A 25,746-nucleotide genomic window follows, 5' to 3' on the forward strand; every position below is an offset into this window, starting at 1 on the left:
AAATGGGGCGAGTCGGACTCAAGTCCGAGTCCAAATGGGTCGAGTCCGAGTCGAGTCCGACCGAGTCCAACTAAAAACTACTGTTTGTCAGTATCTTAACCTTGTTTTAATTTGTACAACTACAATAAGGCAATGACAATTTAAATGTAACAAAAGGAAACCTCTGTTGCATATTGCCATTTTGATTTTTTTATTTCACACCATCTCATTAGTGTCCTGCTCAGCAAACTTAAAGTCATGTAACAGAAGTTATGACTGACTTGATATTATGACATATTTCAGAGTGAAACAGCTTTTAGAATGTGGGAAGGACAATGTGTGAATTATAAGGGAAGGACAGGACTGTACCTACGAGTAAAAGAATGAATCTGTGATAAAGGGAGGGGTAGGTGAAGAGATGGACAGCTAGTGACATATTTTTCTTAGATGAAAATGAGGCTGTGAGGGTTAATGACATGGAAGTCATGGAATAAAAGAATAAAATTCTGACTTTATTTTCTCAATTTCGAGATTATATCTCACAATTCTGATAAGAAAATACATTCTCCCTTTTCCTCTCAGCTAAAGTCATGAGTTTATTTTTTCCCTCAGAACTGACAAACTTGCTATTGCTGCGTTAAATTGAGTTCTAAAGTCTTAAATACAACATATAAACGACATAAAAAAATTCTGAATTCTGAGATAAAATAGGTAAATGTAAAATGTTATAGGTTTAAATAGTATTTTTTTACTGACATAACTGTAACGTCTACTCCAAATTGGTCTATTGACAACGGGCCATTGAATTATTAGAAAATAATGCACACCCAAGTAAGTAAGTAAAACATTCTCAAGCTTACTGAAGGAAAATAAACAGTCTAATAATTAATTACAAGCAAAAGCATAAATAAATATAATAATCAAAATACAAATGAAATAGTTTTATACGTTTTTCAGATTGATCTATATAGTAAAGTATACCACAGAAATAGTGTACTACAAACATTTAATGAAGTAATAAATGTAAAAATAAAACTCTCTACAATCTTCACCGTATATAATAAATATAGATGATTCTTATTAAAATTGCTAAACTGCTTCAATCAAGAGCAGTGAGTGATTTTCTCTTTTTATTTTGTTGTTTGATTATGACGCAGTCTGTGGCAGGTTTACACTGCTGTCGCTTTAAGACCGGACGCACAGATCATATATTTTGACACATCTGTATTTCTAACTCAACACAAAACCGATAGCATTTACATGAATGCTCTCCAAGACGATGCATTTTGACATTACCTTTCGTGTAAGTGTGTAGCAATAGAGAAAGAGTTTAATTCAGCATTGTGCGCTGACTGAGAGGCAGGCTTTCAAGTACCGGCAAGACTTTAAAACACATGCCAATAATACTGAATGTCACTTTCGTAATAATGCATCGAGTCAGTAAAATTTCCATCAACTGTCCCTGGACTCGGCTGGACTCGGCAATAATTCCCGAGTCCGAAAAGCTCGAGTCCGAGTCAAGTCCGAGTCAAAATGCATCCGAGTCCGTGACAAGTCCGAGTCCGCTAAAAATTGTACTCGAGACCGGACTCGAGTCCGAGTACAAGTCCGAGTACCCCAACTCTACTGACCAATATTTACTAAGCTTAAATATTGGAATAAATGTAAAATGCTTCAAAACACTAACTTGATGAGATTCATACTTGGCTTTAATAAATATAATATTGATTACATTGTTAATGTAAAAATATAAAATATAATTTTTGTTGTTTGTTTTTTATTTATATTGTAAGTAATGTTTATTTAACCATGAAAAAGTGACTGGGATATGAATTTACATTTGCGTTGAAAAAAAAAAAGTTAAAATTTAGATTTATACATTGTCTGAAAGCTGAATAAATAAGCTTTCCACTGATAAATGCCTGTTAGGATAGGACAATATTTGGCCGAAATACAACTATTTGAATATCTGGAATCTAAGGGTGGACAAAAAAAAAAAAAAATTAAAATTAAAATATTGAGAAAATCGCCTTTAAAGTTGGCCAAATGAAGTTTTTAGCAATGCATATTACTAATCAAAAATTATGTTTTGAAATATTTATGGTAGGAATTTCACAAAATATCTTCATGGAACATTATCTTTATCTTTACAGATTTTTGGCATAAAAGAAAAATGAATAATATTGACCCATACAACATATTTTTGGCCATTGCTACAAATATACCCAGTGCTACTTAAAACTGGTTTTGTGGTCCAGAATCACATTTCAGAACACTACAGCACACCACTGATCCCAATTAATGACACATAAAAAAAATGATTGAAAATGCATCACAGACTTCTTTAAAAAAACAAACCAAAAAAAAAACATTACTTTTACAAATAAAATAAATTTTGTTCTAATTAATGAAATGAAAATTCTAATAATCACTATAAATGAGAATTGACTTGGTAAATGTTTTGCTGACTGCACATTTGAAGGAACTTTTATATTATGTCTGTTCTCTAAGCTCTCATTAATTATTAATTGTCTGCATGTTAAAAACTAATGACACCATTAGGAATTCATAACTACCAATAATTCATACATTGCAGAAGCAGAAGTGTGGTAAGCACAGTTGAGAACACAAAAATGACTGAAAGTTACAAAGACGAACCTGAATGCAGCCACGTATCCCATACTGCACCTCTCCTGACCCTAAAACTCCACCCACGTGCAGATGCTTCACCTTTACACCATTAATCTCATTCCCAACAATGACTGTTCCCTGTGACAGAGAGAGATTTAAAGAGAGGCAGAGAAAGAGATGGAGAAATGGTGAGGTTATATTAAACTATATTGCAAGTAAGTCAGTGTTTAATCACTAGACCAGTGACCTGTAGTTTAATCCAGCAAGATTAGGATCTGATATTTTAATATTCCAGATTATGGATTACAACATGGGATTATAACAGTCAGTCAGCGATATAATAAGGGTTATAGGACCACTTATATGTGGGTGTATGTGCTTGGGTGTACCTGATATAGTCCAAAATCCAGTCGGACTGTAGCAATATATCGAGTCTCTCTGCCACTCCTGACATCGCGGAGCTCAAGCTGTAGGTCATGCCAGCGTCCATCACACACCTGAACCTGATCCAGTCTCAACCTGACCGGCCGAGTCGAACCCCGTGCCACAGAAAACACCAACTGACCTGACACCACCTGGAATGAGACATATAAACACCAGGGCTTTTTAATAATTAACAATTAGTCAATTTCATTTAATGTTTGCATAGGATATGAGAGTTATACTTGATCATCTAAGCATCTGCAGCCTTTGGAGTTCAGCGCAGAACTGTCTTCTTCAAAGTGTTATTGGAAGTCAAGCTAGTTTTAGTTTATTAACACTGTGCTTCTAGTGAAAATGTTTGTTTCCTACTCCAAAACAGATTATGTTTTTCATTTACTGGGCTTTTAATGATTTAAGACATTTCTTGGAATCTTTGCCAGAGAGCGTTAGAATAGTACAGCTTTCACACAGGGGAAAACTTGCTTCATAATTCATGGAGGCTTCAATCCTTTGATTCTACGTGCCTTTAATGAAAATTTTTGTTATTGTTTTTTAAAATGCAAAATGAAATAGCTATGAAAAAATAGTAGCACATTTAGAAACTACAATTGAAACTATTGTAATAAAAATACAAATTGTAGTAACTTCCTCTTTTTACCAATTAGATTATGTAATAAAAGTTATTACAGTAAATCTTGATATTAAATTGAATCAAAATGTAAATAAAAATCTAATTTACATTATATGTGGGTCAAAGACGAAAGTGTAATAATGCTTTAAATTGTTTTTGTTTTTCCAAAAAATATGGAAAAGTTTTCTGTTTAATTTAACTGCATTTTTGTTTTTGTTCTGAGCAAAAAAATTAATTTCATACATTTTTCCCTAATTTACAGAAGAAATGTCATTCAGGGTAGCAGGCTTGTCAGGTATATTTACAACAAAAATCTATTTATCACATATTAAAAGATGAATTTCTTTCACCCCAATACTAATTGTATAGTAAATGTAATTCTACATTTTAAAAATTTGCCACTATCCTAGTGACACTGAATGACAATATAACATTATAATGATATATATTATGACAATATAACATTATTTCAACCAAATATTGACAGTTGTTTCTCCGAAAACTTATTTAAAACCTTAAAAGTAGCGGTTTAATTACATTCAATGTGCTTCCTATGAACATAAAATCACTTTTGTACATTTCTTTTGATGTGGACATCTTAACGTCTTTGGCCCATGTAAATGTAAACTTTCAATTTTAAAATTTGCTTTGGTGACCAAACATTTTATTTCATTGCCTTCAGAATAAAATAAAATCTGTGCAAGAAAGAATGTCTCATAATTCAAAATGTCAGTTTTTATTAGTAATGAGATGAAACACAGACTAAATAACAAAGGGTTAAACCTTTTCTAGTGTTTCTTTCTATTTCTGTGTGCATTACTGTGTGTTACATGTTATTCTGTGTATTTCTAAGTGTGTATACCTGAAAGATCAAGTTGGTGTACTGTCCAGCTTGAGCCTGCAGGAGAACTCCCTCTTTTGATCTGGTGCGGAACACCAGCCCCATGTACCAGGGTGTAGTGATGGTGACTTCATTCTTCAGGTCCCACCACAGCGCACTGTTTCCAAGGAAACGGTGGGGGTGGGACATCACTGTGGAAGAATCATTCCAACAATACCATCATCAGTGATGTCATCGTGGCATTAACATTTAGTAATAGTTCCTGTCTGACACTGGCGTTCTGATCTAATGTTCACTTAAAGATCAACAGAAAAATATTTTATGCATTTATGTTCGTTTTGAATGCTTATGTGGGTCTCACCTAAGTTGCAGTCCTTCCCTCCAAATCCAACAGGGCAGTCACAGGAGTACGTTTCCCAGCTCACCCTACATGTGCCACCATTTTGGCATGGGTTTGATTTACAGAAAGGCAGTTTGGCACTGCAACCTAATAAAGACAAAGAATATTAACTGACAACTGCTTCAGCCATTCAGAGAAACATCACAATAACAGCCAATACACTACCATTCAAATGTTTGGGGTCAGTAAGACTGAAAAAAAACAAGTCTCTTGTGCTCAGTTTCAAAAATATTGACAAAAATACCATGTTTACCATTAAAAAAAGGAATAAACTGTTTTCTCTTTTATTAATTTAAAAATGTAATTTATTCCTGTGCCATTACTCCAGTCTTCAGTGTCACATGGTTCTTCAGAAATTAAACTTTTTGCAAAATAAAAAATAAATATGACCTCATGTTGTGTCAATCACATCTACACACTGGCTCAGAAACTTTAGTCCATCATAAATAAATAAATAAAAATTCTGGTTCAATTTGCTGGGTTTTTGGCATCGGAATAAAACACGTGGAAAATTTCGGACTCATTATGCAAGGACCTTTAATCCAAACTTTTAAATGATAGTGTGTGTTGACACCACGAGACAAAAACAGGACGTCACTATCATCACATTGTAAACAATCATACACACCAGGTAAAGTGCCATTATTAGCGATGAATCCTGCCATGTCCACTGGTCTGTTATCAATATGCAGGTCTTTCATGCAGCCAATAAATTCTCTCGTAGTAAACGGGAAATTCTCAGGCAGGTTAGGAACTCCACCCATAAATAATGGGCCTGTCAGATCCAAAGACCTGTGAGAAAAAAATACAGAAGGAGAGAATGAGAGAGATGCTAATGGTGTTCCCCCGAGCATAACCAACAATTCTGGTATGTGAACTAGGGGTGTAACAATTTCAAATTACTCACGGTTTGGTTTGTATCACCATTTTAGAATCGGTATGTGCTAATCGGTTCGGTCTGTGCTATGTTTAGGGAAAAATATATACTGTCAAATAAAATTAAAGAAAATAAGAACAAATAACAAGTAAGAACAAATAACCAAAGCCAAAGTCTAACATTAGTTTTTAGGTCCAGAAATTGTAGTAGTCGAATGTAAAATAACGCATATTTGACTGTATAAATTAAAGATGAATCCTTAAAGTTGCAAAAGCTATTCAATCAAGAGAAGTAAGTGATTTCCTTTTGTTTTTTGATTAACATTAAAAAAGCGCTGTCACTTTAAGACAATGCACGGCTCCAGTACACTGATACTGTACGTTCAACTGACTATAGGCCAGATTTATTAAACAGGGCAAATTAGCATTAGAGCGCAATTCTATAAAAGCACAGATGGGAGGGGAAAATTCTGTGTGTCATTTACCAGCAATGCGCATATTAAAGAAAACAGATGCAGTAAGATCATTCCCATGATAACTCATCCGTTTAAGTTATATTAAGGCTTAAAGTTCTAAATAATTAAGGGCGTGACCACTTGAGTGACAGGTGGATTGCCACTGCTGTCACCACTGTCGTGGTAGGTGGGTGTGGTTTCAGCAACCAGCTCCACCCACGTCCTGCCTCTTTGCACATTTTCGATTATCCTGCAGTGACGTGTGATGGCGCGATGACGCGATTCCAAAATAGCGACAGCCGACTCCCGCCCACGATGAGCTTCAAAAATGCTCTTCAGAAACCTACGGGTGACGTAAAGGATACTGCGTCCATATTTTTTTACAGTCTAAAAGGGAAACTCCTACAAATAAATTTTCAGTAAGGTCAGGCACAAAAATAACTGTCCATGCCTTTTCAGCGCTCATTCTTCACTGTGCCACTTTAGTAAATCCCGACAGAACTACTTTAACGCAGAAAGCCGGTTTGCGCTGCAGCTACTTACCAAGACAGGAATTTTGATATTTTTTTGTGTGAATATGTCCATTCAAGCACAAGACTTGAATAAGAACTCAATATTTGCACACCTAAATGTGGGTTTGTGCACTTCAGATGAGTGCACACCAGGGTTGCCAGGTTTTCTCAACAAAACTCACCCACTTGCTACTCAAAACTAGCCCATTGGCGTTTCAAGTAAAAATCACGTTCTGGGGGGTAAAATACACGTTTTTGGCTCAGGTCCCCTGTTAAAATTTACATTCCAGCAACTAAATATCACATTATTGGGGTCATTTCAACCCGCGAACATGAAAAACAACCCGCAGCAACAGTGTTGAAGTAGCCCAATTTCACAGGAAAACCTCAGACTTGGCAACACTGGCGCACACACAAATCTTCTCACTGTGTGCGTGAGCTCTCAATTGCATTTTCTGACTCTTGAATGTTTAAACAGACATGGCTTAAATGCATTTAGTTTAAACACAAATAGCAACATGTGCTGTTTAGGTCTCACCTGTGCAGGTGTGCTATCAACACCCAGGTGATGATGGAATAAATGACTGGTCATTTTCAAGCATACGCCACTCGCATTGAACAAAGTTTACAAAGAGTGACTGGTTTGTCCACATCTTTTTTGTTCATCGCTGTATTGGGAAGCCAGAATGTGTATCCATCGACAGAAAAATGAATTTTGTCTGTTTTACGTGTTGTTATTTTTAACAAATCTTATTACAGATGCCTTGTCATATTTCTTAAAGTTGAACTGCAGTGTAAGTACGTACCGAACCGTGGGTGGAAAACGGTATGGTTGGTTTTTTGTACAGAGAGCTGTTACAACCCTAATGTGAATATGTATATGTGTATTTTTGAGGCTGTAGAAGCTCACTTCTTGCTGCTGGTCTGTCTTCCCTGTGCAGCACAGCTGTAGTTGCCGAGTTGAGCGCCAAACCTCAGAGAAACTGCCGTGTCACAGTCATCTACACTCAAGACTGCGACCTTCTCATCAGACGGACCTTGAACATCACCGCTCACACTGCGCTTTGGCTAGATACAAGCACAAATAGTACAAAATAGTCCCCATAAGTACACAAACACAAAGCACACATATACACAAAACTGCTTCTTTAGAGGTCTTTCTCACCTTGTTGTAGTAATGGATGTGAACGGTGTGCCAGTTGCCATCACTCACTCCACCAGGCAGGTATGGACTCACCTGAGTAGACGACTCACCTGTGCAAAGGTCACACAGAGATCAGAAGTTGATATTACAGAGACAAAATTTACACCACATAAACATAAATAGAATTACATTATAATCCCAAATAAAAAACCATAGATGGCTCCAGGGTTTATTTCAACTTTCTGAACACACACACACACACACACACACACACACACACACACACACACACACACACACACACACACACACACACACACACACACACACACACACACACACACACACACACACACACACGTTGGGTTTACATGTTTTATGGGGACATTCCATAGGCGTAATGGTTTTTATACTGTACAAACCGTACTTTCTGTGGCCCTACACCTAAACCTAGCCCTCACAGGAGATTGTGCACACTTTTACTTCATCAAAAAAACTCATTGTGCATGATTTATAAGCCTGTTTCCTCATGGGGACCTGAGAAATGTCCCCACAAGGTCAAAATCTACTGGTATTCCTATCCTTGTGGGGACATTTGGTCCCCACAACGTGATGAATACCAGGTACACACACACACACACACACACACACACACACACACACACACACACACACACACACACACACACACACACAAAATCACTTTATTTTTATTTTACCTGTGGAGTATTTTAGAACCATTTGTCCATCCAGTATCTCCAAAGCAAGGAAGTCGTGCTTCTCATTAAACCGACCATTATAGAAGAGCAAACCATTACTTTCCAATGTGGCAAACCTACAAAACACATTAAATGCTCATCAAAGATCTGGAATGAATCAGTACAGGACCAGGTCCATTTAGTGGTTTATAATGTGATGTCAGCAAAATGAGAAGAGTACACTCAGCATAAAATGATCTCTAAACTAATTCCATTTGATTTCCAAGTCAATATAGGAAGTTTTCATGGCAGGGGTTCAGCAAACAAAATCCATTAGAACTCTTAAAGTCAAAAAGTATTGTATTGTTCATCGTTCGTTTTATTAAATTATGAACTTTCAACATATTTCGGCAGTGAAGTACCATCTTAGGTCAAATATAAGATGGCAAGTCCTCTTTGGTGACCAAAAAGATTCACTTTAAACATCTTTTAGTTTGGTCCAGACAAAACCTTGACAAAAGACCTGAGCTGTGAGAATGATGGCCCTTGTTTACGCTCTACTAAGCAAAGACTTTTAGATTTAAAAGAGTTTTTTATAGGACATGGTCAGTCTTTCCGTGCAGAGAGGCAACACTTCAACCAAGAGAAAGAGAAGGATTTAATATTCTGGCGTGTCTAGGGAAATGAGAGAAGGTTGTGCCCTTTGTGGATGTGTTGATATTTGACCATGTTAATAAATAAAATAGCTCTGTTTTAGTTGCCCTGGAGATTACAACAAACATCCATTATATTACCTCTGTGCCACAGCAACCAAACCCTGACCAATCGCATCAAACACATGACCAGAAAATAGCACTCACAAGGGGAAGTGGAAAAAAACACAAGATGAAAGAGAGTGCTAAGGAGCTTTTCTTAAGAGAGAGCATGAAAGAGAGAGGAGAGACTATAAGGAACAGATCACAAAGAAGAAAACAAGATTCATGACATATACATATTACATAATATTTAAAAGTCTAGGTAAGAGTGGGTAATATTTTATAAAAAAATTCTGTCTGAGAGAAAAAAAAGATTCTAAATCATGATACAAGAAAATCTTGGTCGTCTCCGTCATAAATTTGGACTTGACATTACCTAAGGTCTATTGACAGGTGTGTCCGTGTGCATACTCACGAGAGAGAGATGGAAAGGTGGAATCGTTGACGGAGCCCTCTGAACATCATGAATGATTTTGGTGGAAAGGATCTGGTGGTGACAGAGCAATATGGCTTCTCATAACCTCCTGCAGGACACTCACACCGGAATCCCCCTCCGGAGATTTCACGACATGTACCGCCATTACGACAAACGCCTGCCACACACCGGCCACCACGCCGATCAAACTCACAATGCTCGCCTGAGACAGACAGAAAAAACGGGGCATTTAAAATACATAAAACACACACATGCACACATTGATATACACTTATTCAATTCAGTCTTATTGCATTCAATTTTCAAATGTTAATAATGTCCTACATAGGTGTTGATATTTAAGATTGATATTAGTTTTTAGTATTTTATTTTTTAATTTAGTTAGACAAATTACTTTTAAATTTTATCATCAGATGTTTATCAGTTATGAGCCATAACATAAAAAAGTAAATGTAAAGTAAATGCTTTGACTAAACGTAAAATGTCATGTTGTCGTGACTCAAAATTAGCAAATTTGAACAATTTCCTATTTTGATTACATTTAAAAAGATTTAATAAATTAAAGGAGTAGTTCACTTTCAGAACCAAAATTTACAGATAATGTCCTCACCCCCTTGCCATCCAAGATGTTTCTCTCAGGATTTCTCTCCATATAATGGACTTCTATGGTGCCCCTGAGTTTGAACTTCTAAAATGCAGTTTAAATGCAGCTTCAAAGGGCTCTAAATGATCCCAGCCGAGGAAGAAGGGTCTTATCTAGCGAAACAATCGTTTATTTTTTAAAAACATTTACAATTTATATACTTTTTAATCTCTACACAGCGTACACACAGAGCTAGACAAGACAAGCATTTGAGGTTAAAAAGTATATAAATTGTAATTTTCTTTTTGAAAATAACTAATCGTTTTGCTAGATAAGACCCTTCTTTCCTCGGCTGTGATCGTTTAGAGCGATTTGAAGCTGCATTTTGGAAGTTCAAACTCGGGGGCACCATAGAAGTCCATTATATGGAGAGAAACCCTGAAATGTTTTCCTCAAAAAACTGAAGAAAGAAGGGCATAAACATCTTGAATGACAAAGAGGTGAGTTCATGATCTGTAAATTGTTGTTCTGAAAGTGAACTACTCCTTGGCTTTAAGCTGTTAAAGTCTGCATTAAATGCTGTTTTCGTGCATGTGTCTTTAAATGCAAATGAGCTGCTGCTCCCCGCCCCCTTTTCCAGAATAGGGCTGTGCCTTTACAGCTCGTACCTCAGATACTCTGCCAAAAAACATCAGTTCAGTCTTGATTATCATGTATATCGTGCTGAAATCATGCGTTTTAAAACATATTAGTTTAAAATTCTGATATGGTTTTCTGAGCACACACATCCAAAGCACGCGCACAGAAAGCGGCAAACTTTTGCCACGCCGTTACAACTGGTACACCATTGTCACTTGCGAAAACATTATGGTGGTGCCTTGGGTGGAAACATAATATAATAAGATCCCCTTCCAGAGAAAGGCTTACCAAAACAGTTACTGGATTGTCCTTTTTCACTTTTTTAGGGTTGGTAGATGCACCAGGAACCCTTGCTTAAACCTCTTTCTCACAATGCAAGCTCACAATCAGATATTATTTTGTTTAGACCACAATAAAAATAATTTTACAAGTTAAAAAAATACAAGGTACTAAATGTGACAACAAAACCAGCAACACAAATTTAAATAAAACTGGTGAATATTCCAAAATGCAAACCTAATGATTATTCATGCCCTAGTGCGTGCTGGGAATAGGGAGCGAATGGGACCAAATCACATAACATTTTTTTTAAAGTTCTATTTTTACTTCATCCAAGAATCATTTCACACAGCACAGAGCTGAACATTGATGACTGTATTTTAATCAGTCTGTAAGACACATTTGGATCAAAATCCTATAAATTGTACCATCACTGTATCAGCAGGGGTCTAGCTTACACACATACATACTTTGTTAGCAATGTGTAAAAGCTCTGTAAAAACCTGTAGACGGGAATGTCCCAGTGGACCAATAACAGACAAACACAAACACACACACACACACACACACACACACACACACACACACACACACACACACACACACACACACACACACACACACGCACACGCACACACACTACATAAAGCACCTTGTTGTTTGGGTTTCGAAACATCAGCAATCCTGCCCTTAGGCTTTATGATGCTGAGCCAAATGTGAGCCAGATTCTGGCACTGTGATCTTCCAGCATTGTGCTAGTGAGCCTCTGGCAACGGTTAAATAAAGCACATTAATGTGCATGCGTGTACAAACCTCTGGCACAGACACGCATGTAGACATCTCCGTCTCCCTTTACTGGGAGTGTGAAAATACTGCCTTTAAAAAGCACTTCAAACTTTTACCCACCACAGAAATACACACACATACAGCAAAATGCCTTGGGACACACATATGGACAGACACACACTACAGGCAAACAAACCATTAATGTTTACACCATAGTAACTGCTCACCACAAACCAGCTACACACATACACACACCAAAACCCTCAAGACACATGGACTTAGGGATTTAGAGAAGCTCAGTCCAGCCTTTATCCTACTGGCTACTTAGACTGAGACTTATTTGCATATTCAAGGAGAGGTATTAGCATATTCATCATAGCTTACAAACATATCACCTGCAAAGGGAAAAGGATTTTAGCGCACATTCCTCTTGACAGCACTAGAATGAATATTCAAAAGCCATATGAAATAAGTCGCTGTGCCCTGAATAAAAATATATAAGCAGGTCACAGGCCTCTGAATACCAAATCGACTGAATTTTTCTGACTAACTAAAATGATAAATTGTTAAACAGGAAGGACTTTCTTCATAAGGAATAACTAATGCTGTTGATACATTAATTTACTAAGAGATTCTAAGGTGGTATCAAATTATCTAACCAAGTCTACATGGACTAAAGACAGATATTACAGCATTGCAACTTAACTGTAGATTTCGTAGACTAAAATTGTATTATATTTAGCCAACTAAAACTGGACTAAAACAATTCAGATGACTAAAATACGACTAAAACTAAATGGCATTTAAGTCTACATCAAAATTCGCTGTCAAAATTAACACAGCTAGCACTATCCAAAATTATCTATAAACTGAATAGATCTATTGACTAATTTTTATCTGGTTTTATCTTAAAAAAGAAAAGAAAAAATAATTTACAGTTGAAATCAAAAGTTTACAAACACCTTGCAGAATCTGCAAAATGTTAATTATTTATTTTTTAATATTCATTATATGATTCACAGCTGTGTTTTTTTTATTTAGTGATAGTTGTTCATAAGTCCCAAACTGCCCGCTGTTCTTTAGAAAAATCCTTCTGGTCCCACAAATGATTTGGTTTTTCAGCATTTTTAGGTATTTGAACCCTTTCCAACAATGACTGTATGGTTTTGAGATTCATCTTTTCATACTGAGGACAACTGAGGGACTCATATACAACTATTACAGAAGGTTCAAATGCTTACTGATGCTTCAGAAGGAAAAACTATACATTAAGAGCCAAAAACTTTTGAAAAGAATGAAGATGTAAACGTTTTTCTTATTTTGCCTAAATATCATAGTTTTTTCATTTAGTCCTGCCCTTCAGAAGCTACAGAAGATGCTTACATGCTTTCCGGAAGACAAAATAATTCAAATTTACAAAACGTTTTCGCCCCTAATTTTTATAACGTTTTATGTAAACGTCTTTTATGTGAAATATCATATTACATAGTACTAAATATACATATTACATAGTCAAAAATAATAATAATAATAATAATAACATGCATTTCATATGATCTCTCTTATTTTGCTAAAATAATTAACATTTTGCATTTTGAAGGTGGATTTATGCTTTTGACTTTAACTGTATGCATGTATATATATATATATATATATATATATCTGCATCCATTTTTGTCCAACAAATAAACCAAACAGGAGAGTAGATGGACTTGAACTTGAAAAATAGTGTGTAATGACATTTTTCCACACGGTTGAAACAAGATAGCTTATGATATTTACTCATGTTTATTTCATGCTATAAGGAAGAGATAATCAGGTCACTAAATGGTTTTTATTGTCTGAATTTATTAAAAAATTACAAAATTTGAAAGCTGAGACACAATGTATTTTTCACTAGGTAAGAACATGATGTATGGCATAAGAGCGCCAGCGCGGTAACTAATAGTGTAGGTCTTTGCGAAGGGTCAATTACATGGTTTCTTGCCAGTAGTGGTGTTGAATATATAATAGTGTTCCAGTATTGCACGATTTGTCATTTGAATTTAATTAAACAGATTTTAGAATGTTTTATTATTATTCAACATGTCTCATAATCCCATTTCAAAGCGTATGCCCCTGGCCCTAGTTAAACCATATGGACTGTCTGACATGAACACAAGCAATTCTGAGAAAACATTTCACACTGACTGCTCCTGCTCTCAGAGCCCCTACTGACACACATTCAGAGACCTACAGCAATTTCTTTTAAACTCCTCAACCAGAACTGCCAGAAACACACACACAAACAACATGAACATAAACATAGCATGTACAAAATCAAAAATACAAACACTTAGGTATAAGGTGAGGTATAAAAGTTACTGACAAAAATAGTACTGTCTTCACATATCCACAACAAACACAAGTGATAGCACATAGAGTTATTCACTCACATGCACACCAAGAGCATTTAAGCTCAGTTCTCTTTACAAGGACAAAAGGTGAGCTTTTAGTTACACACATGCTCTCCAAACACACACTTGCACACTTAAACAAATCTCCATTGATTCTCGGTTGACTCTGAATCACTTAGAATCCAGCAGGGAAAGGCTCTCTGCAAATATCTCTCCATCTTTAGTGTCTCAATCTACTATATTTGTGTCTGGTATTCGCTCTCTCTCTATTCGCTTTTTCTCCAGCTGTTCACTTCCTGACTTACTATTAAGAGCACTTCTCCCTCTTTCTTCCCCTCTCTTTCTCCGTTTCGCTCTCCTCGCCTGTACCGATCCACTCCATCCCCTCAGAATATTTGGTAATGTATTCTCTCCCCTTCGTTCAGATGATGTTTAATTCATCAAAGCTATTCTTCTCCTCATGGGCTAAACCACCCTCTCTTCCCAACCCCCACCACACACATGGTACGGCCCTCAGGGGATCCTGCATCTGCCCCTGCTTTCCTCCTTCCGTTGGATTTCTTTCTCTCTCTTTCACTTTCTCTCATACTGCAGCGTTTGTATTACTTAGAGTTGCTCATTTAACTTCTGACTGACTGTTTAGGTCTGTTTAAGCCCCATGGCCACACACATACACTAAAAAAATAAACCGGTTAGCGGGTGTGCTTCACCACCAGTAGCCACCGTCTAGTCTCAGCATCAGATGGTGCGCCCACAGACCGCTCACAGCTCCTTTGCTGGCCATCTGATGCATATTGCAAACTGCCATTGCTTGATTGGCAGGCTGCTGAATAATTTTCAAGAGCTTTTTTGGAAGAACTAGTTGCTGGTTTTGGAAACACTGAAGGCGCTTATAGCCAGGGCTGGGTTAAAATATTGATTTTCCCATTAATCGTGATATTCCTTTGAAAGATCTCAATACTGAGTCTTGAAATCCCAAGACTGATTGTTCACACCATGACTATTAATTTTTTAGCAAGTCTATTTAACGGTAAGTATATTTATTAGACTCATATTTGCAGTCCAAATGTATCGAGGACTAGGAGTAATAATTTAGAAATTAAGAAATAAGTTGCCATTTGCTGAGTGTTTTTCTTTGTTGTTTTGTCAAATGCTTTACTTTGTCCATTTGCAAATCCAGTAAAAAAAAAAACACACAGTTTGTCAGTTCAATCACAGAAGCAACCAACCAAATTTCGACTCTTGGTTTAATAGCAACCCATGTGCCACTCAATTTTCAATAATTTTTTTCACAGTTATTAGGGCTGGGTTTTGACACAATTTCATGATTCGATTCAATTATGCTTTACAATTTACAATATACAATTATTTTGTATATATATATATATAGGATTTTTTTTATGTTGTTTTAAAGAATTCTCTTCTGCTCACCAAGCCTGCATTTATTTGATCCAAAATACAGCAAAAACTGTAATATTGTGAAATATTTTTACTATTTAAAATAACTGTTTAAAATTTAAAAGAAAATTGTATTTTTTCCTTTAATCAAAACTAAATTTTCAGAACCATTACTTCAGTCTTCAGTGTCAAGAAAGATCAAGAAACATTTTTTAATATTATGATTATCAATATTTAAAACAGTACTTTTTCAGGATTCTTTGATGAATATAAAGATCCAAAGATCAGAATTTATCTGAAATAAAAATATTTTGTAATATCATAATATCAATTATAGAAATTAATACTTTTATTTAGCAATGATGCTTTAAATTGAAAAAGTGATGATAAAGACATTTATTATGATACAAAGGATTTCTATTTCAGATAAATGCTGTTCTTCTGAACTTTCTATTTATCGAAGCAGCCTGAAATAATTCTACTCAGCAGTTTTCAACATGATTTCTGAAGGATCATGTGACTGGAGTAATAAATAATTATAAAATAATGCTAAAAATGTAGAAATCACAGAAATAAATTGCATTTTAAAATATATTTAAATAGAAAACAGTTATTTTAAATAGCAATAGTGTGTATCTGGTACAATAAATCTCAAATTTGTTCAAGGAAAAAAAAACTCTCAACTAATGTTGTAAAATATACACATGAGAGTCAGTTGGTACTACATTACTGTAATATTGAAGGTTAAAATTATAATATTAAACTAAAAAGTAACATTTAAATTTCAAAATTATATTTCTATTCCAATTCGTTTTTTGAAATATTAACATTTAAATGGTGGCTGTCATAAAAAAATTGACTGGTTTATTCGAACTTAAATATTAAAACAATTTGTTATATGGTGCATATATTTAGCTAAATGGTCCTCTCTAGAGTTCATTTTTCTAGCTGACTAATAAGTATATGGTCACCGAATATGTTTTTTTCTGAGGTAAATGTGACGTTATGTGACATACTGTATTGTTACAACACTGATTGAGCAATTACATGAGACAGGATATGGATTTCGATAAGTTGTACTCTTTCTTTTAACGTACAGCGCCAAAACAACATTTATTCTTTGAATATTGTAATAAAATGGACAGAATTTAAAATCGGAGACATTGTTTCATATCAAAAGTAACAAAGCACAAAGCTTATTGCAATTTACTGGATGGGAGGCGCACTACAGTATTCTGTTCATTAACTGAAAACAGGCTTATCGACATTTGGGATTTAAAAATCAATATTGTTTTATGAAATGAGAACCAATTAAAATAGAGAAATTGAAGTTTTTTTATCCAGCCCTAATAGTTATAAAAACTTTTTTTTTTTTCATAAGAAATCCAATATAAAGTTTATATTCACAGTTGGTATCCACAGAGCAGTTATATTTGACAGTTTGACAAAAACGATTACATAAATTCACATTTTTGTACTACCAAGCAAGAAGGATCTTTAAGTAACGTATAGCATTAGCTAAGAAAGATTTTTTTTTTCAACTAAAACCTTCAAAAATAAATCAGAAATGAATCAAATCAATACAATTTGGAATAGAATAGTCCAACTCCTAGCATAAAACCTTCAAAAGATATTCTGTGCTTTCCTGTCTAACCACACAAGAAACATCAAATGCCAAGGGTTGTTGGGTTTGTTGGATCAGTGTGTCAACCTGCCTGTTGCTGTCTGTTAGGCAGCATGAACATGACAGTTTTTATTTTCTTCATTCTACTGTACATCCAACAGCCAACTTTAGTACACATTTGAAATGTTGCCGTCTGTTTTGGCAGTGTGAACCAGCCATAAGTGGGCGATTCTTGGCCAGAGTAAACTGCAAAGTGCACAAGACGTTCTTTTGCAAGTCCTTTTCCCAAGTTCTTTTCCCATCATCTAGAAAGACACAATAACACATTGCCCTTCTTAAAAACCAAATCACATTCTCACCTGTGTAATCCTCTCGGCAGATGCAGGTGTAGCCTCCCTCTCTACGAGCGCACACTCCTCCATTCATGCAGGGGTTTGAGTAACACAGGTTAATTTCAATCTCGCAGTAATCTCCCGTAAATCCGGCAGGGCAGCGGCAGCGCAGCCCTGTGATGGGATGGATGGGCCGGAACAGCGTGAAAGGGGACGCGATAAAGGGAGCGGAGCTGTTGAAGCGGAGAACGCTGATGCACTTCATGTAGTTCTGACATGGCTCACGTAAACACACGTTATCATCAAACGGGAGAACCTGCCGGAATACAAAATACAGAGTCAGAGGAGTGTAAGTGTGTCTGTATGTTTGTGTGTGCTATCACCACAAAAAAGAATGGATTTCAAATTTTGCATTTAAAATTCTATCCAAGCTGTGTTTTTCAAACATTATATTTATTTATTTATTAAATGTGAATTGAATAAACAGCTTTAAATACATCTTTTTATTCCTTAATTTATTAAGGAAGTTTATTAGAATTATTTGGGGGGGGGGGGGGGTTAATTAAAAAAATGTTACAATAATGTTACAAAGAACTTTCTATTAATCAAATAATCCTGAAAGAAAATATATTATGGTTTCCACAAGAATATTAAGCTGTAACTGTTTTCAACATATTTATATGAAATCAGCATATTAGAATGATTTCTGAAGGATCATGTGACACTGAAGACTGGAATAATGACAGCTGAAATTCAGTTTTGAAATCACAGAAATAAATTACATTTTAAAATATTAATAATATTAAAACAGAAGACAGTTATTTTAAACTGTAATAATTTTTCACAGTATTACTGTTTTCACAATATTACTGTATTTTTATCAAATAAATGCTGCCTTGGCCAGCATAAGAGACTTCTTATATTTAAAAAAACATTTAAAAAAAAACAATAATAATCTCACTGACCCAAAACTTTGAACGTTTGTGTAAGTTTATTGACTTTGATTTTTAAATAGTTAAATGATATCTGATTGATTGATTTGTTTGATTTTAATGGCTCACATAGTGCTTAAATCACTTAAACCATACTTTAAAATGTATGAATGCTATTTTCTTACTGTGTCTTGGGGATGCACCGAAGTGGGCCAAAACCGGAAATTCTGAAGTTTATTAAATAATATAAAATCAAATAATCCTAAAAGAAAACATATTATGGTTTCCACAACAATATTAAGCTGCATAACTGTTTTCAACACTGATACATGTTTCTTGAGCAGCAACTCAGCATATTAGAATTATTTCTTAAGATTTGTGTGAAACTGAAGACTGGAGTAATGATACAGAAAATTCAGCTACGACATCACAAGAATAAATTATATTTTAAACTGTAATAATATTTTACAATATTACTGTTTTTACTGTATTGGCCAGCATAAGAGACTTAATTAAAAACATCTTTTAAAAAAATCTTTGAAAACCTAAAACTTCTAAATGCTATAGCACTATAGTGTATATAGTGTATATACACTATAGTGTAAGTTTATTTAAAATATTAAATTTTATTTTTTGAATAATTAAATTATTATTAATTATTTTATTTTAATGGTTCTCATATTACAAACACTTTGCATGAATGCCACTGTTTTATTTAACAAAATATCAAAACAAATAATCAGTATTTGACATTTATTTTAAAGTTAGATTTTCTTACTGTATTTTAGGAATGCCCTGAAATTAAAATTCTGGGCCGAAACTGACAATCCTGGATTCACAGAACCCGAAAATGGTTTCATTTAATTTAACTCAGTAATTCTAATGATACTGACTAAAACAACCACACTTTTATTGAAAGTAAAAAAAATTAATTGGACAGAAAACATATTAATATCAAAATCTCACTATATTATTTTTATTCAGTGCTATGCAACAGAATCAGATTTAACTGAACTTATGAAATGTGTGACCCTGGATCACAAAACCAGTCATAAGGGCCAATTTTTTGAAATTGAGATTTACACAGCGTCTGAAAGCTGAATAAATAAGCTTTCCATTGCTTTGTGGTTTGTTAGGATAGGACAATATTTGGCTGAGATACACATATTCGAAAATCTGGAATCTGAGGGTGCAAAAAAATCTAAATATTGAGAAAATCACATTTAAAGTTGTCAAAATAAAGTTCTTAGCGATGCATATTACTAATCAAAAATTAAGCTTTGATATATTTACGGTAGGAAATTTACAAAATATCTGCATGGAACGTGATCTTTACTTAATATCCTTTTGATTTTTGAAATAAAAGAAAAATCAATAATTTTGACCCAAACAATGTTTTGTTAGCTATTGCTACAACTGAGCGTGTGTATATGTGTTTTACCTCCATATGTGCGAGGGCATTGAGCCTAGGTCTGTTGAGGTACAGCTGCTCCTCCAGAGCCTCCGAAGCGAAAAACTGCCCTCCCGGCAAAGCAGCGGAGAAACTAACATTGAGCACTTTTCCTGCATCTGCATCCGGCTGCACGTTGAACACAAACACATCATCAGGAGAGACTGAAAGTACTGCTGACACCCCTTCCAGGAAGTGGGTGAGCAGCGGCGACAGGAAGTGCTCCTGGGACATGTTCTGGAGTCGCACGGTGATGCTGCTGCTGAGCATCTCCTCCGTAATGATGAGAACCCGCAACACACACTGAGCGCTGATGCTGTGAATGCCATCTGAGAAACAGACAGAGACAAAGGAAGATGAGTTAGAGAGCAATAACAAACTGGAAAACTACAAGCCTAGTCCTGCATCACAGTAAGTGTAAAAGCAGTATGTCAAATCACTTTAGTGATAAGAACAGGTCTGACAGCTCAGTCAAAACATCACTTCAGTTACTCTGACAGTCACGCAGTCTGTGCTTTACTCTATAGCAATATGAAACACTTTAATGCTGTAGCTGTGAGAGTTGTAGTATTTCAGAAGTCCATCTCAACATGTGAACTGAGTCGGGTTGGTGTCAGTACAGCCTGTGATATCATCTACAGCTCACTGGCTGTGAAATTAGCAACATGCTGTGGAGTGAGTCATGCGTGTCCATCAAGTGCACACATACTTTATGCTCATACACACACAAATGCACATATAGAACATATAACTTTGAAAATACACACAGGAAGTTTAGAGCTGAAAAGACATAAAGGGTGAAGGATTAAAAAAAGAAAATATACCGATATACCGGTAGACATGATTAACCGGAAGAAATTTGTCCGCAGGTAGAGACCTACCTATCGTCTCTATTGCGGTTAACATGCTCATGTGATGTTACTGTACTACGTGGTACCGAAAACTTAGTTTGCACACATTTTTAAGCATTGCAGTTTGAAAACATGTGATTGTAAGCTGTTCAAATAAAATAAGCAGTGAAAGAGAACTCCTTTCGCTATATGCACACGCTGCGTGAGAGAGGCACATATGTGAAGGCGGCGTTTATAGAGTGCAGGAGTATTGAACCAAATTATTTTTGCCACTTTATAGGCCTTGAACGGTTAAATACACACACTTGTATGTGGCAAAATGCCTGTCTTTGCAAGTAACCTTTTAAACAAAGGAATTTAGGTCTTGAGTGAAAGCAAACAGCTGAGAAAGAAAACGTGTAACAATATATTGGATCCGGGCAGCTCTTAAAGTGACAGCCGTTTTGCACCCTCAGATTCCAGGTTTTCAAATAGTTGTATCTCTGCCAAATTTTGTCCTATCCTAACAAATCATACATCAATGGAAAGCTTATTTATTCAACTTATTTATAAATGATTGATGTATAAATCTCAGTTTCAAAAACATTGACCCTTATTTACAACACAATTAACATTTACAACACAATTAACTATACAAACTTGTGTAACCACCTATTCCTACACTGCATGTACTTCTGCGTAAAAGGCTGCGCGACATGTGCGTTGCAGTTAAATACAAAGACGCGCAGACTATGCACACAGATATCCATGGCATGCCCGTGGTTTTTTAATGTGAAGTATTTTCTCCTGTATTCTGCAGAAAAAAAGAAATGGATACAAGTTTGGGACAACATGAGGATGAATAAATGATGGCAGAATTTTCTTTTTTTTGGGGGGGGGGGGGGGTGGACAGTTTAATGCTTTAATTGATTTATTTGAATACATTTTGGTTATTTAAATGAGCGTGAATTTAAGGGAAATACTATTATGATGCATAAACTATTTTAAAATAAAATGTAATTTCTATAAAAACTGAATGGTCCTATAACTGCTCTTGCTTTTTCTTTGAGAGGACAAAATAAGTACTTTTTGGTGTAAAATATGACACAAACAAGTTCTTGGCAAGCCTCCGACATGCAGTTGTATATTTGTTTGAATTTATACAGTCAAACCAAAATTTATTCAGACACCTTCAACATTTCTCACATTATCACAGTTTATTCGCTATAGTTTAGAAAATGGTTATAAAATATAAGACCTCAAGAGTTAAACTGTGTCAGAACAAATTTATCTTGATAATGTCAGATAACTTTGATAGAAAAGGTTTTGTAATGGATTACAATCAACCAAAAATCCAGACAGTATGACAATATTTACACAACTATCAATACTTTGTTGACTAATTACCAAGCAATGCTTCATTTTGTTAAGTCTGTGGTGTAAAAAGGTTGCATTAGCATTTAAAGAAAAAAACACTAAACACCAAATTTTTATCAGTTTTACTGGTAGTGCACTGTATTAAGATATTTGGGTATCATATGCCACAGTTTACTTTATTTTGCTATCCACACTTATATAAATGAACTATAATGTGCTGCACCCACTAGTAAAAAAATCAAAAATTATATCTGGTGTCTGAATAATTTTTGCTTTGACTATATATTACAGCCACTGGCTATGATTTGTACAACATTGATGAAATTTTCACAGTTGCCTTTCCATTTTCTAAATGCTTTTCGCCTGCATACATTAAAAATGTTTTGGCTATGAAGTGCATGAATACAGTCTTGGCAGCAAGTCACTCTAATGTCGATTTAAATTGAGTGAAAGAAAATTACACAGAGAAGAGGAAATGATTCAGCAGACACTGAGAAGGAGAGAGAGATGGGGTGAGGGGTGAGGCTGCTGGAGACTGGCAAGGAGGAGTCAGGGATGGGAAAGAATAAAGCACACAAGATAAAATGAATGGGGGAGGGGAGAAAGAGAGACGTTAGATCATAATGTCATCGCCTTAAAAGTCATACCTTTCATGCTGATAAGCATTTCCCATAAAATATACCATCCATCCCCCACTTCTGTCTCACACACACACACACACACACACACACACACACACACACACACACACACACACACACACAGACACAGAGTCAAGACGTTATTTAGACTCAACCACACCTGTTATTTTAATACGCTCACTGTAAAAATTACGACAACAATGTTTCAGATATTGCGGGATGATATATTGGTGCTTGTATTTTATAACATTTACCCGTATATTTCATGCTGTATTCTTTATATGTTTATACCAAAATCAGCTTTTCACCTAAATGTACTGATAATCACCATAATAATACAGGCAGGAAAACAAACAAACAAACAAAAAAAAACATTTGATGTTATTCTTTAGTGGCCATTCCATAAAACAAGAACAATACTTAAATATTGTCCAAATACATGGACAATAATGTATAGACGGTGCACAAAGACATACATACAAAGACAATACACCATCAGGGTAACACACATAACTTTTTTCAAGTAACTAGTAAAGTAAACACATTACTTTTTAATTTACAATTTAATTCACTTGCCAAAAATCATTAGGATATTAAGTAAAGATCATGTTCTGTGAAGATATTTTATACATGTCCTAACATAAATATATCAAAACTTTTGATTAGTAATATGCATTGCTAAGAATTTTATTTGGACAAATTTAAAGGCACTATTCTCAATATTTTGATTTTTTTTCACCCTCAGATTCTTGATTTTCATGTAGTTGTATCTTAGCCAAATATTGTCCTATCCTAACAAACAATACACCAATAGAAGTTTATTTATTTAGCTTTCAGATGATTCATCTTTGAAAAAAAATCCTTTATGTATTTAATCCCATTTTATTAACCAATGTCTTTGCTGCTGATCTTTGATGATCCAGTTTAACCATACTAATAAGAAAAAATGACTTTAGATGAACTTACATTTGTGGCTCATTGTTTTTTATTGCTGAAAAATGTTGAACCTTCTTTTCCTTTGCTCTTGCGTTCTACTGTACAGACATGAATTTACTTTTCCTTTTTTTACTTTTAAATGTAACTTTCCCAACACTGCTTATAACAAAAACAAGCAGAAACAAAACAATTTAAAGTGAGAGTTCACATGAGGGTGAGAAATTAATGACAGAATTTTCATTTTTGGGGGAACTATCCCTTTAAATAAAAAATAATCATATTTGATGTGTCACACAAATTCTAAGAACGATCTTTCTTAGTTTTTATTGTAAATTATACAGTAATTCACTCTTTTACTGAAAAAACTGTAATTTACTCATATTTCACAGTACAATTTCACATAATATGATGTTAAATTATTTACGGTTTTACAGTTTACTAAGAAATAGGTTTTTGCTGTATGTACTATAGTTTTTGAAATACATTTTTACATAGTAGCAAAATTAAAATCATATTCATTTCAATTTTTCAAATCAATTTTTGACATTTGCCATAGATCTCCTTGGTGTGTTTATGAGAGAAGTAGTAATGTCAATTTTTTTTAAATCAGATCTATTCAATCAAGCAGTTTGTCTAGGTCACAAAACTGGTCTAAACAATTAAAATGAAAATTTCCTGATAATTCACTCACCCCCATGTCATCCAAGATGTTCATGTCTTTCTTCAGTGGAAAAGAAATAAAGAGTTTAAGGATTTTTCTCTATATAGTGGACTTCAATGAGGATTAGCAAGTTGAAGGTTTAAATTTCAGTTTCAGCGCAGCTTCAAAGGGCTCTACACGATCTCAGCCAAGAAATAAGTGTCTTATCTGGCGAAATGATCAGTCATTTTGTAAAAAAATTACAATTTCTATGTTTTTAACCACAAATGCTCATCTTTTACTAGTTTTGCATCTAAGACTTCACACATTATGTATTGGAAAGTTCACAGGTGACACAGGCAGAAGTACCGACCTGGTGTTTATAAAAGTGAACGTGCAAAGAAAGTAAAACACCCTATACAAAAAAAAGGTAAAATAATGTCAGACGATTTTGAAGTTGGATAAGAAAATTTGAGTTTTTTGCCCTAGCTTTTTGAACGAACCAAAGGTGACCTTTCCAACGCATTTTCTGGTTAAAAAGTATAAACAATTGATTTTTTTTAGAAAATGATCATTCCACTAGATAAGACCCTTATTCCTCAGCTGGGATCGTGCAGAGCCCTTTGAAGCTGCATTGAAACTGCAATTTGGACCTTCAACCCGCTGATCCTATTGAAGTCCACTATATGGAGAAAAATCCTGGAATGTTTTTCTCAAAAACCTTTCTTTTTGACTGAAGAAAGCAAGACATGAACATCTTGGATGACATGGGGGTGAGTAAATTACCAAGAAATTTGAATTCAGGAGTGAATTAATCCTTAAATTCACTATTTAGTGTGATGAGGTTCAATTTGATAAACTAAATAATATTTGTTGCAATGGTTAACAGCCAACTAGTCATAATAGTCAGTGATTAAATAAGTACATTTCAGTCTGTTTATCACACAAAGTCTGGAGCAAATACAACAGATTTTCCTTTTTGGGTGAACTGTCTCTTTAAAGAACCTATAATCCTGCTTGGCTCACCACACCAAACACTGTTTGCATGTACTGTTTGTAAATTACAGTTTAGCTCAAAATATTTGCACAGTTTTCTACATCGCTGGAGTGTTTGACTCAAGT

At 35.0% G+C, this 25,746-nt stretch overlaps 1 protein-coding gene across 1 annotated transcript in view; it reads right to left on the reverse strand.

Annotated features, from left to right (window-relative positions):
• Positions 1–25,746, reverse strand: part of celsr3 (cadherin, EGF LAG seven-pass G-type receptor 3) — a 63,536-nt gene that overhangs the window by 27,826 nt on the left and 9,964 nt on the right. The window contains exons 2-12 of the mRNA XM_073818755.1: positions 20,192–20,529; positions 17,846–18,134; positions 9,761–9,983; positions 8,612–8,727; positions 7,914–8,002; positions 7,659–7,816; positions 5,534–5,697; positions 4,867–4,992; positions 4,527–4,696; positions 3,000–3,185; positions 2,638–2,748 (exon numbers count right to left, since the gene is read on the reverse strand). Of these exons, the coding sequence (XP_073674856.1) occupies positions 2,638–2,748; positions 3,000–3,185; positions 4,527–4,696; positions 4,867–4,992; positions 5,534–5,697; positions 7,659–7,816; positions 7,914–8,002; positions 8,612–8,727; positions 9,761–9,983; positions 17,846–18,134; positions 20,192–20,529 (1,970 nt within the window). The remainder of the gene's footprint in view (positions 1–2,637; positions 2,749–2,999; positions 3,186–4,526; positions 4,697–4,866; positions 4,993–5,533; positions 5,698–7,658; positions 7,817–7,913; positions 8,003–8,611; positions 8,728–9,760; positions 9,984–17,845; positions 18,135–20,191; positions 20,530–25,746) is intronic.

Source organism: Garra rufa, chromosome 15 (assembly GCF_049309525.1).
Source record: "Garra rufa chromosome 15, GarRuf1.0, whole genome shotgun sequence".
Classification (NCBI taxonomy): domain Eukaryota; kingdom Metazoa; phylum Chordata; class Actinopteri; order Cypriniformes; family Cyprinidae; genus Garra; species Garra rufa.